Source organism: Astyanax mexicanus, chromosome 5 (assembly GCF_023375975.1).
Source record: "Astyanax mexicanus isolate ESR-SI-001 chromosome 5, AstMex3_surface, whole genome shotgun sequence".
NCBI lineage: Eukaryota > Metazoa > Chordata > Actinopteri > Characiformes > Acestrorhamphidae > Astyanax > Astyanax mexicanus.
Window position 1 is genome coordinate 42,302,688 of NC_064412.1, and position 12,172 is coordinate 42,314,859.

Consider the following 12,172-nt stretch of genomic DNA (forward strand, 5'->3'; position numbering starts at 1 on the left):
ACTACACAATCGCTGTAATGCACTGAGGTGGACTGCCTGCCTGTGTGTACAGTAGCTTAAAAAAGTATTCATACCCCGGGAACTTTTTTTTTGTTTTATATTTATATATTATTATATATTATATTTTATTTTTATTATATTTTATTGAGATTTTAAGTAATAGACCAACACAAAGTAGCACATTATTGTGATACATTGTTTTCAAAATTATGATATTTTGTCTCATCTTCTGATATCAAACGCAAATATTTGTTAATGTCTTGGCCATATCTTCCCAAGCCCCAAACTACCTCAAAAACAACAAGCAACCCTTTTTGCAGTGCATGTTGTTACATTCCTTTGTTTTGTGTAGTCTGTTAGTGTGTAGTAAGTGTTTGTCTGTGTGTGTGTGTTACTGTGTATGTTTCTCTGCAGTCCTCTCTCTCTGTATGATGGGGTTCGTCTGATTGAAACCTTGGCTGAAAGGATCCACCTCACCACTGGCTCATTCGTCAACATCAGGTAGTCCCGATCCAATCCAGTGGACCAGCTACTTTCAGCCCAGTACAGTTCCCATCCTTTGTCAGAGGCTGTGTTCAGACTGCAGGCAAATCAGATGTGTTTCTGAAATGAGATCTTTTGAGTGATTAGATGAGATTTCTGTCCAAACATCACAAATGTATGTGCATGGGTTGTAATGGTATTGAGTTTGGCACCAGTAACTAACTTTTTTCATGTTGTGAGCAACACAAAAGACATGTTGAAGTCTAACTTGAGTGTCCAGACTGAGACACATCTGTACAAATCATTTTAAACCACCTCCAAATGTAGTTTGGATCTTGTAATCTGGCAGATTAGTTAAACCCACCCTATGCTGATCACAAGAGCTAAGCTGGTCAACCAGTTTAAATTGTTTCATCAACTTGACCATCTTAAAAATGTCAAAGGAACTGTCTGAGCAGAACCCAGTACATAAAAAATCAATACAAAAAATAATTTTTCAATTAATAATATTCAATGCATAAAAGTCAAATAGAATTTAATTAGCTGAAGTTCCATTCTAAATGAAGAGGAACACATTAAAATGGCTGTCTTAAATAGTAATACAGAGACAAAAGTGACAGATTCATTTAAATGAAACAATCTGTGTATTCCTTTAAGCTTATTTAAGTTAACAATAAGCCCAAAAGACCGACATTCCCATTGTCGCATGACTCAGCATAATTCCTCTTAGACCCTCTAACCCTTTTTTGTACTTTGGGCCTGAGCTGTGGTGAGGTGGAGCCTTAAACCCGGATCCCTGGAAGGGCGTAGAACCATGGGGGGGGTGGGGGTGAATGACATGAAGCAGCCTTTAGCTCTGGGGTGCCCTGACCCCTGACATCCTCCCTGACCCTGCTGCTAACCCTCCCTTACTTCCCATAGTGCTTCATAACCTGTGCCTGTCTGGCCGTGTGACTGTAAGTTCTGTTCACAGTGTGGTGGGTCCGGCTCTTACATTCCGAGTTCGTCCCAACAGCAAGAACCTGACTGCTGCTGCAGTGGCAGACAAGGCCGGTAAGTAGATAGTTCCCTGAGTTTAATAGTCCGTACCTTTTAATATAGAGGGCGCATTACATAAACTGAGAGAACAGTTAATTTATTGAGGGAAAGGTTTAAAATTAAGGAAGCAATGTATTATAGTAAGGCAATATTTTTTTATTAAATGTAAAGTGTATTTAATTAAAAATATATTAATTTAAAAGAACAATATAACATTTCTGAGGTACAGTTTATTAAACTGAGTGAATTATTTATTCAATTTAAATATTATATTATATATTTTTTTCTGAGCAGTGGCTGAGAAGAACTTTCTGGAATCAGAGACTGGCCTGAATGTGCTGCAGGCTGGAGTCGGAGAGGTAAGTCTGTAATAACTGTAGAGGGGTTTAGCCAAACATTTCTTAGCTTAGATAAATTATATAGATAGATTAGATAGATTATTTAAGATTTCATGATAAACACATTAAAAGAGTGACAATCACATCACGAATAACAGCAAACTTAAATGGCACTATGTACAGCAACAGAGGCAGAATCTCTTCATGCAGACTGATCATGTGACTAGGAGGCCGGAGGCAGAGTGAGGTGAGGTAGAGCTAAGCACAGTGAAGCAGACATAGTGAACACTCACAACAATCTAGTTCTTATCCTGGACAAAATAAGTGCAGCCAAGCCAAAATACCTTTGAGAAGATTAAACTAAAAATGTTAACTATTTACTATTTATTGCGCTTTACGTCCAACTGCATTATCACACATCACATGTTTCCTATACCACGCACCCCCCCCAGTAAGTCAAGTCAAGTAGTTTTATTGTCAATACTGCATATGTACAGGACATACAGTGGATTTAAAGAAATGTAACCTGTCTATCAGAAAACTGCCAGTTTTCACACGCAGAGGCAGCCGGGCCCTGGTTTCAATAGCTGTATATGAGTCTGTTTTGCTTCACTGCTTTTCTCTCTAGGATTCTGTCGCTCAAAAGCCTGATACGAGATTTTTCTCAAGAGCCATTCACACGCTTCCCGCCACCCCTGCACCCCGCCAACTTCGTCACCACTCGCACTGTTGCCATGCCAACCACTTCACAAGTGTCAAACTGTCAGGCGTGCATTGGGTCCGTCCGTGTGCGCGCTCCCGAGTCAATCAGGCGTCTCTCTCCCTCTCCCCTCCTCTCTCTCTCTCTTTCTCTCACATATCCCATCTCTCTCTCCTTCCCCTCTCTCTATCTCACTCACCCCTCTATCTCTTTCTCTCATCCTATCATTCTCCCCTCCTCTCTCTCTCTCACTCCCCCTCCCTCTCTCTCTATCACTCACCCCTCTATCTCTTTCTCTCTCACGCCCCCTCCCCTTCTCTCTCTCTCTCACTCACCCACTCTCTCCTCCTCTCTCTCACTCACACCCACTCTATCCTTCCTTCTCTCACACTCACTCACCCTCCCTCCCTCCCTCTCTCTCTCCCTCTCTCTCTCTTACACACTCCTTCTCCCCTCTCCTTTCTTTCTCTCTCTCTCTCTTTCTCTCTCTCTCACACCCTTCTCTCTCCCCTCTCCTTTCTTTCTCTCTCTCTCACCCCCCCCCCCTCTCTCTCTTTCTATCTCTGTCTCTCTCCCACTCACCCCTCTCTCTCTCTCTCTCTCTCTCTACCGGTACCGCTCCGGTAACTCTCGTGCTCACTGCACTGGGCTGTAAGTTTTCGCCCCGTAAAAGAGCGTAAATCCACGGATCGGTGGAGGCGGTGACGGTTCGGACCCGGCGGTTCTTCTCCCGGCGCTGCGGGTGAGTTAGCGGTAGGTAGTTCACACGGCTGATGCTGTTTTACTGCTTAATTCCGCTGTTTGTTCTGTTTGAACGCGTTGAGGTCCGGTCCAGCTGCTGAGGATTACTGAAGTCTATTGATCAGACAGTGCGGGGGCGGGGCAGTACACTGACTGTAACTACTATCAGTCTATCAGTTAGACTGCAAGCGCTCTCATAACGTTTAGGAGGAGCTGGGATTGGCCACCTCTACGAAACTGAGGGGCTGCCTGTTCCCAATGTTTCCCTTAGCTCGCGGCGTTACCTGTTATTCTGATGTGTAACTGTGTCTGATATCTGGTTTATTAATTCTACTGTGCCAGCAGTAGTGGCTCATGTTGGTAAGTGGTTGCTGTGGTATTAGGGTGGTTGCTGGGCAGCTATCTGGTGTTGTGTCTGAAACATGAGAAATGCCAGCTACTCAGGCAGGATTCGGAGGCAGGAAGTCACCCATTCATATCTGAATTTGAAGTTTAGTAGGACAAAAATGCCAAGAAGCTAATTACAACAGAGCTACACGCATGACAACATCAAGACATTTTTTTTACCTTTATCTCTACACTGCCTTCTCAGTGTGTGGGCAGCAAAGCATCCTTTAGATACTTCGAATACAGACGAGAAATGCAGCTGATGTTCCAAGTGATTTAAAGGATGCAACTGATGAATCCTTCAAACCCTCGATTAACCACAGTTCACTGTGGTCCTACAACAAGAAGGGAAAAATAAAAAATAACAATAAAAACTGAATGAAAATATATAATATTAGATAATATAATATAATATAAGATAATATATATATTAGAAACTATTTCTATGAAGAAATGAAAAAGCATAAGAGTTTCATCCATCAGTGTCACCTTGTGACTTTGCGTGTGACATTTATAAAGAATTAAACAAATACATTTAATTGCAAAATAAAATTAAATTGATTGAAACTAAAAATGAAAGGAATCCCAGAGGAACAAACTTAAGGGAACCCTGTGGCCCAGTTCATTTGGCCCAGCTCCCTGCTATCTCCTAACAGATGGTGATGTCAGGTAAGGTGGTTGCTGTGGCGACAAGGTCAGTGCAGTTGGCCCAGATGCGATGATGTAATGCCCCTACTCCTGTGTGGTCTGCATCATACTGACCGAGAGAGATAGAGAGAGAGACAGACAGAGAGATAGAGAGATATATAATAGATGTCAGTTATGTGTTTATGTGCAGTGATGAGTTATGAGGAGGGCATGGAGTAGGGCTGCATCATTTCAGCATCGTTAATGAAATGTGCACATCATGCAACAACTAGATACTAAAGAAAAGTTTGCACTGTTCTCATTTTCAGACGACACAGATCAGGCATAACATTATGAATATTTCCTTGTTTCTACACTCACTGTCCATCCTATCAGCTCCACTGGTTACATAGGACACTTTGTAGTTCTATTATTACAAACTGTAGTTCTTCTGTTTTTCTGCATAGCAACCCAGAGTACCCCACAGGGTACAGCTATTATTTAAGTGGTGGGTCATTCTCAGCACCGCAGTGACACTGACATGGTGGTGGTGTGCAAGTGTTTGTTGTGCTGATATGAGTGAATAAGACACAGCAGTGCTGCTGGAGTTTGTAAACACTTCAGAGATGCTTTAATGCTTAACTGCCCAACATGGTCTAATTGGCTTTATTAATCTGCTAAGTTAGAGAAATATTTCTCTCTCTCTCTCTCTCTCTCTCTCTCTCTCTTTCTCTCTCTCCCCATCTCTATTTGATTCTCTCTACCTCTCTCTCTACCTCTCTCCTTCTCTCTCTCTACCTCTCTGTTTACCTCTTTCAATCTCTCTAGCTGTCCCTCTTACTCTCTCTCCCTCTCTCTCGATCTATCTTTCACTCTCTCTCCCTCTCCTCCTCTCTCTACCCCTCTTTCACTCTCTCTACCTCTCTCTCCTTTTCTCTCTCTTCCTCTATTTTACTCTCTCTACCTCTTTCTTTGTGTCACGTTTGATGGCCAGAGGGTTTAGATCAGGCGTTTTGATGTTGCCATGGTAACTGCTGCCCCCGCTGAGATGCATGGTATCCCAGACAACAGGGTGGGAGGTGCCACCTCTTTTTGAGATACTCATTCTGTCCTCTGTGTGTGTGTGTGTGGGTGTGAGTGAGTGTGTGTGTGTTTCCCGCTCTCTCTGTCTCCTCTAATTCCTTTTCATTTTAAAAGCTTCAATAGAATTAGACGTGCTTGGTGGTCTCTATCTCTTGATTCAGTGAAATAGGGTGGAGGGGTAAATGTCTTGTAGAGCTCAGGGTGGGTAATATGACAGGCCAGTAAGGCTAGATATACACTTGCAGTTTGCGTGTGGGTTTGTGTAGACAACCACCTGTGTAATGAATGTAACGGTTCACATACTTGTCTGTGTACTACGTGTGTTAATGGAGTCTTCTACTAGAGACCTCAACTCACCATACTGATAACTTAAGGACATGTTGTACAGGCACAGATAGCAGAGAATCTTTAGAGAGAAGAATACCCAATAAAATATCTTTTTGTATTTAATATAAGTATAAATATTTCATCATTTTATACTTAAATTTTTGTGCACTCAAATATTTCAGTACCACAGACATCATTTTTAAAGCTTTTAGACTTTTAACTGGAGCGCTCTGCCTGTAACTCCAGGCTCTTAAGCTCAACAGTAGCAGTAATGCTAGCGTATTTACTGATTAAAACTCAATTGATGTGGAAAAACTTTCAATATATGTCTTTTGTATATATAATATATGTTTTTTTTGTGAAATGCATCATTCTATAAAAAAATAAAGAAATATGTTGGCCAGGTGATTAGTAACTAATGAATTTTAGTTTTTAGCTGATTAGCTTCATTCAGTGTTTTTGTACGTATTGCTCTTTTTGTATGTGCTACTTTAATTTCTGCGGACATGCACAACCAGCACACCAGATGTATGCATGATATCTTGAATTGTATATATAATACATTGAATTTTCTGTAAAGCTTTATTTTATATAATTGTTTGTTTAAGTAGTTTATTATTTAAATTAAAAAGATATTTATTTCTTATTATATTGGTATTGCAAAATACCCTGTAGCTAGCCTAACTACTTTTGTAAAAAACACACATATTTATATGTGTGTATTTATATTTATATGTATTTAGCTAATTTGTTAGCTAGCTAACTACAATAGTTAGCTAATTACAATAGATAGCTAACTACAATAGATTTAGCTAACTAAAATAGAATATGTCAGCAGCTAATAATTAATAATAGCAGCTAATAATAATTACTTTTAACTGTCTGACAGGTAATATACTCATTCTCAAGGTAAGACCTAATCATACACTACCTGGCCAAAAAAAAGGTCACACACTTAGTTTTGATTACGGCACATATTTGCTGTGGCATTGTTTCAATAAGCTTCTGCAATGTCCCAAAATTTATATTAATCCAGTGTTGCATTCATTTTTCACCAAGATCTTGCAGCAGCATTGATGATGGTAGAGTCTGACCACTGCACAAAGCAGCTCTTCTCCATCCAGCACATCCCAAATATTCTCAATGAGGTTAAGATCTGGACTCTGTGGTGAACAATCCATGTGTGAAAATGATGATCTCATGCTCCCTGAACCACTCTTTCACAATTCCAGTTATATTTTACTACTGTCATCACATATTTTCTAAAGTAATGTCAGAACAATTGTATAAAAGTACTGAGTCAGCTGTCTGAAGGGAGCTGTGCTGAGCTGTGAAATGGTAAATGCATGCGTCTGAGCCCTGTGTGTAAACTGGATGTAGAAATACAAAGGCTGCTTCTTCAAGTTATAAAAGAAAATAAAAATGATGATTTACTTATTTTAAAGATATATCATAGAAACAAATGAAGTAACATAGAAAATGAATGCGGGACATTTTCTCATTCTAAAAGCAAGGATGTATGATGATGAAAAACAAGTTAATTAAGGAGTACCTTAAATACTAAATGATTACTGACTGAAAATTCAGATGGGTCACTTTTGACCCATGTTGCACATCAAAGGGCTAAAGGAAAGATTATTATAAGGTGGGAATCAGCTAACAAAAGGTTTTAACATATTAAATATCTGTTTTCTCTCCTCTGTTACTCTATGTACAGAAAAATGAAGCCTTGCCAGTTGCGAAACGCATGCAAGAGGGCACCCGATGGGTGTTCCTTACCTTTGTGGGTGTGGCCTGTGTGGGCGGCCTCCTAGTCGGCTCATTGACCATCGCCTGCCTGCGCAGCCATGCACGCCAGCTGGCCTCTGGAAAGCTGGGCTTGGGACCAGAGGCAGGAAGTGACACACACTATGCATACCAGGTAGGAGCATCAAATCAGAATCAGAGTACTACAGTGGGGTTTGTTTTTTTGGTCAGCGTGTTCATGGCTGGTTAGGGTGAGGTCTGATAGTGGGTGCAGATGGATGGAAAATTCAATATCTGGTGGGTATTAACCATTCTTTGGAGCAAAGAAAGAATTTCATTGTATGAGAAAACTTGTTTCTTACTTAAATCTTTGAATCTTAAATGTAATTGTGTCCACATTTAATTTAAGATATCTCACAGGTCAGTGCAGTGTTCTTTAGATTCAATGGAAAATGGTCATGGTACACAACACACATAGTACTAGTTTCTGTCTAATGACATATAACATGTCAGTGTACATCACTGTCTTAGTGTTGTTATCTGATTATATGTTCGGTGGATGTGGTCAATACTTTTATAACACTGACTGACTCATTTTTTAAATTATATATAGTGTAATACTGGTTAATTTTAAACATTGTTTATGAATGTACCATCACTGTTTCCATTTTTGTTTAATACATTTTTTTCTGGATATTTTAATTTAATCGAATTTCATTTTAGCCACATAAGTGCGGCAGGATATCTAAAGAGTAAAAAAAAAAAGAATGTCTCTCAGCCAATCACATAGCAGGGTCTGATCTAACGGTATAATTTCTCTTATTTTATCATTCAGTGATAACATGAGGCTACAATAAAGGCTGTTTCTGGCTGTTTCTCTCCGTCCCCTGCAGGACCTCTGTCGGCAGCACATGGCTGCAAAGTCTTCTTCAGGCAAGCAGGAAGGGGTGGCGGGGGCTACAGGTGCGGCAGGCGCAGGAGGAGCCTCGGGAGGAGGAGCAGGGACAGACACCTCGCGGGTCAGCAGCGTGTCATCTCAGTTCAGCGACGCTGCACAGCCGAGCCCCAGCTCTCACAGCAGCACCCCCTCCTGGTGTGAAGAGCCAGCCCAGTCCAACATGGACATTTCTACTGGACACATGATACTGGTACACACAAACAGCCACTAACACTGATATACTGATGAACATAAAATCTACGTCTTAAGACTCTGAGAGCACAGGCTCGGGTCCTTTACTAGGACTGTCACATGACAGGCTGCACAAAAATGTACTGTATGTGGACTGTATTTTATTTTATCACCTTTTATTTTTAAATAAATTGCATCTATAGTGTTGAAATGCTAAGGTAGGTGGCTTTAGGTGTGTGATAGGTGTACCTCGCATCACTCTTTATTCACAATGAAATGACAGTAATAGTTGAACTTTGATGATACACACGTTCAATATACCTGGCGTCATAGTGTAAGATGCAATTTTGTATGATGCTAGATCACCTTTGGTCTTCACTGAAGGCACTTTTACAGCCCAGTTATTCCAGCAGCACAATGCTCGTCCACAAACTGCTGCCGTCTCAAGGCGTTTCCCTAAGGACACACATACAGTAACATCAGTCACAAGATGCATCAGCAGAGTCATCCCTGATTGAAAATGTGTGGGACGCTATTGGAGACACTATTAATGCTCCATCCCAACTGCAAAATTGATAGGAACTGCTTGAGAATATTCAAGCTGCATAGGATGGATCATCACAGGAAACCATTAGGAACCTTTACAACTCAATGTTGAGACATCTGGCATGTTGAATTACACGTGTTACACATTACTTGTGCATGTGTAGCTCAATAAGTAATGTCCATAGTTATATCTTCCTTCTAAATAGCAATACAATCCCACATTTCCTTCTGGTGCACCTATTTTTTGATGATGGTGTACACACGAGTACTATTTTACATGCAGTGTTTCCCTCTTTCTTTCTCTCTCTCTCTCTCTCTCTCTCTCTCCCTGTATCTGCAGGCATATATGGAGGACCATGTTAAGAATAAGGACCGGCTGATGAAGGAGTGGGAGGCACTGTGCTCCTACCAGGCGGAACCCAGCACTGTGTCTGTCGCTCAGAGCGAAAGCAACCTCAAGAAGAACCGCTGCCCTGACGCTGTTCCATGTGAGCCTTAAAAAAATTCTTATTCAAATAATTCTCAGCCTTCTGCTGTAAAGCTTTTTCATTTTACTGTTTGAAATGTAAATGAAGCCCAGCAGACAGCAGTTTTCTGTTTTTTTGTTTTTTTTTCACGCTGCCAACCCCCCAATCATGTGTTAAATGTGTGTAATTTATTGCTGTGTTGTACAGACGATCACTCCCGTGTGAAACTGAAGGCAGAGATTAACCCCTCGAGGACTGACTACATCAATGCCAGCACTATAGTAAGTGAAAACAGTGCAGGTCTCAGTCACAACAAACTGTCTAGGTATTAACCCCTGAAAAGCCATTAAAGACCTGTTTGTGGACCCACGTTTTAGTATGCCTCACTTCTAACTACAAAGGTTAGATATTGGGAACATATTTACTAAATAATGTATATTAGATAAGATACATAAGAGATTAACAACTAAATGACAAGGTTGTGGTTTAAGGGGTTGAAGGGCCATTAGTCAAAATGAAAAAAAGCATTAAGTGATTAAGGATCACATGTCAGATTTTCCCAAAGATTTTCAAAGCTTGTCATGTGACAAATCATGTGTAGCTTCTGCTCATGCTTCCTATAGATTATTATTATTATAGATTATTCTAGGTACATATAAGTACTGTTTGTCCAGAGTCAAACTCCCATATAAGAGGGGCATGATGGTTATAGAGTTTAACGCTGATAGTGTTGCCTATTATTTCTTGATATAACGGTGACATTTTTAACCTATAAAAACTTGTTGTAAGAACAGTCAGGTATATTCACAGTAATATATTTGTCTCATAATGGTAAACGAGAATGGCCTCCCTGCCTCTCTGCCAGACAAAACACCTGATGGATGTATGCCCTTTTTTAGAGATCTCCACTGGTGAGCAATTCATATTCAAGTTTTTTTATCAGTGATTTAAATTCTGTTTCTGAAATTTCCGATTTTGATCTCTCCCTATTCAAACAAATTAAAGGCTGGTCTTGCATAAAAGAAATGCCTGATTTTGTTGGCAAGATGGCCGCCGAGTGAACGGACTTTCCTATAAGGATTATAAGGCCCAACTCGGGTCAGAGGGGCCGAAGCTCAACCTTTTGTCTTCTCTTGACTCTCCAGATTGAACATGACCCCAGGATGCCAGCGTACATCGCCACCCAGGGACCCCTCTCACACACCATCTCCGATTTCTGGCAGGTCAGTGTGTGACACAAGTGTTGGGAGCATATTCTAGTCACAAATTTACTGGATAGCTAGCTACCTCCGCAGCGCTATTGTATTCATAAAAATGTACCTTAGCAGTGTATTCTTATCCTACATTTAACCAATATAGCTTGCCAACTTAAAATGTACACAGAAACAGTCAGTCGTTACTATACCAGCCATATACAGGTTGGATTTTTCAGCTGGACAGCAACCAGCTGGTATTATCTGTTTGCGAGTATGATAAGAGATGCTAAATGTTTTATTTGGTTTAATTAAGATTGTAAAAATTAACTTAAATCTGCCTTTTGTCCACTCTCCCTGCTGGCTCTTTCTCGCTGGAGACCCTGCAGGGAGAGTTCATTTTTAGGTTTGGAAAAAAAAAAAAAATTGCTGCCAAATATTTTGAATTTGTATTTATGTGTGTTTGTGTGTGTGTTTATTAGATGGTCTGGGAGAACGGTTGTACTGTGATTGTGATGATGACCGCACTGGTTGAGGATGGAGAGAAGCAGTGTGACCGGTACTGGCCAGATGAGGGCTCCTCCCTCTACCACATCTATGAGGTGTGTGTGTGTGTTTGGAATGTGAATAATGTGTAGTGGGATGGGTCAGCCCAGTTTATTATAATGTATTATAATTCTCAGAATCAGAAAAGAAAAACAGTATGTCAGTAGCCTGTGACATCACACACAGGTGAACCTGGTGTCCGAACACATCTGGTGCAACGACTTCCTGGTGCGTAGCTTCTACCTAAAGAACGTCCAGACGCAGGAGACGCGTACCCTCACACAGTTTCACTTTCTGAGCTGGCCTGCACAAGGGATCCCGACCTCCACTCGTCCCCTGCTGGACTTCCGCAGGTACTGCACCACAGGCGTCACACATTTTAACTCCTCTGGTTCACATGCTCTTTTCTGCTAGAGACAGGACTCTACCTATACTTATCATTATTGTTGTTGTGCTTTCACTGGTAATCTGGGTGTACAAACGTTTTAAGAGCATTAATATCAGCCAAGACTGTACAGGACAGTCGGCACATTTTAAAGCTTTGTTTCAGTTATGTGGGATTTTAGTCTGCATCCTACAAGCTCTCTTGATTCAACCTTGCCAAGATAAATACGGTTTTCAATTTAAGGACATCTTAACAGAGAGCATCATGCTTAAATTGTTTAAAACCAAGGACTGCATAAAAGCATGAATGCTGTGGTTCCATTCCCTTCCATTCTATAGAAACAAAGCCAAAAATATCAGTCAAATTTGTATTTAGAGTCAGGAGAGACCAGAGGTAAAGCCAGCACTGCTTAGAGCTAGACTAAATCAGATTTTAG

General features: G+C 40.7%; 1 protein-coding gene across 3 annotated transcripts in view; it reads left to right on the forward strand.

The window, feature by feature from the left end:
• The window catches only part of ptprnb (protein tyrosine phosphatase receptor type Nb), a 61,874-nt gene that overhangs the window by 42,439 nt on the left and 7,263 nt on the right, over positions 1-12,172 (forward strand). For 2 of the 3 annotated variants that reach the window (XM_049479533.1, XM_049479532.1), the window contains exons 10-19: positions 415-501; positions 1,457-1,536; positions 1,816-1,880; positions 7,442-7,645; positions 8,364-8,618; positions 9,486-9,633; positions 9,820-9,893; positions 10,758-10,835; positions 11,288-11,407; positions 11,538-11,704. In XM_049479533.1, coding sequence (XP_049335490.1) covers positions 415-501; positions 1,457-1,536; positions 1,816-1,880; positions 7,442-7,645; positions 8,364-8,618; positions 9,486-9,633; positions 9,820-9,893; positions 10,758-10,835; positions 11,288-11,407; positions 11,538-11,704 — 1,278 coding nt within the window. The remainder of the gene's footprint in view (positions 1-414; positions 502-1,456; positions 1,537-1,815; positions 1,881-7,441; positions 7,646-8,363; positions 8,619-9,485; positions 9,634-9,819; positions 9,894-10,757; positions 10,836-11,287; positions 11,408-11,537; positions 11,705-12,172) is intronic. The other variant, XM_022675498.2, reaches the window with a different exon arrangement.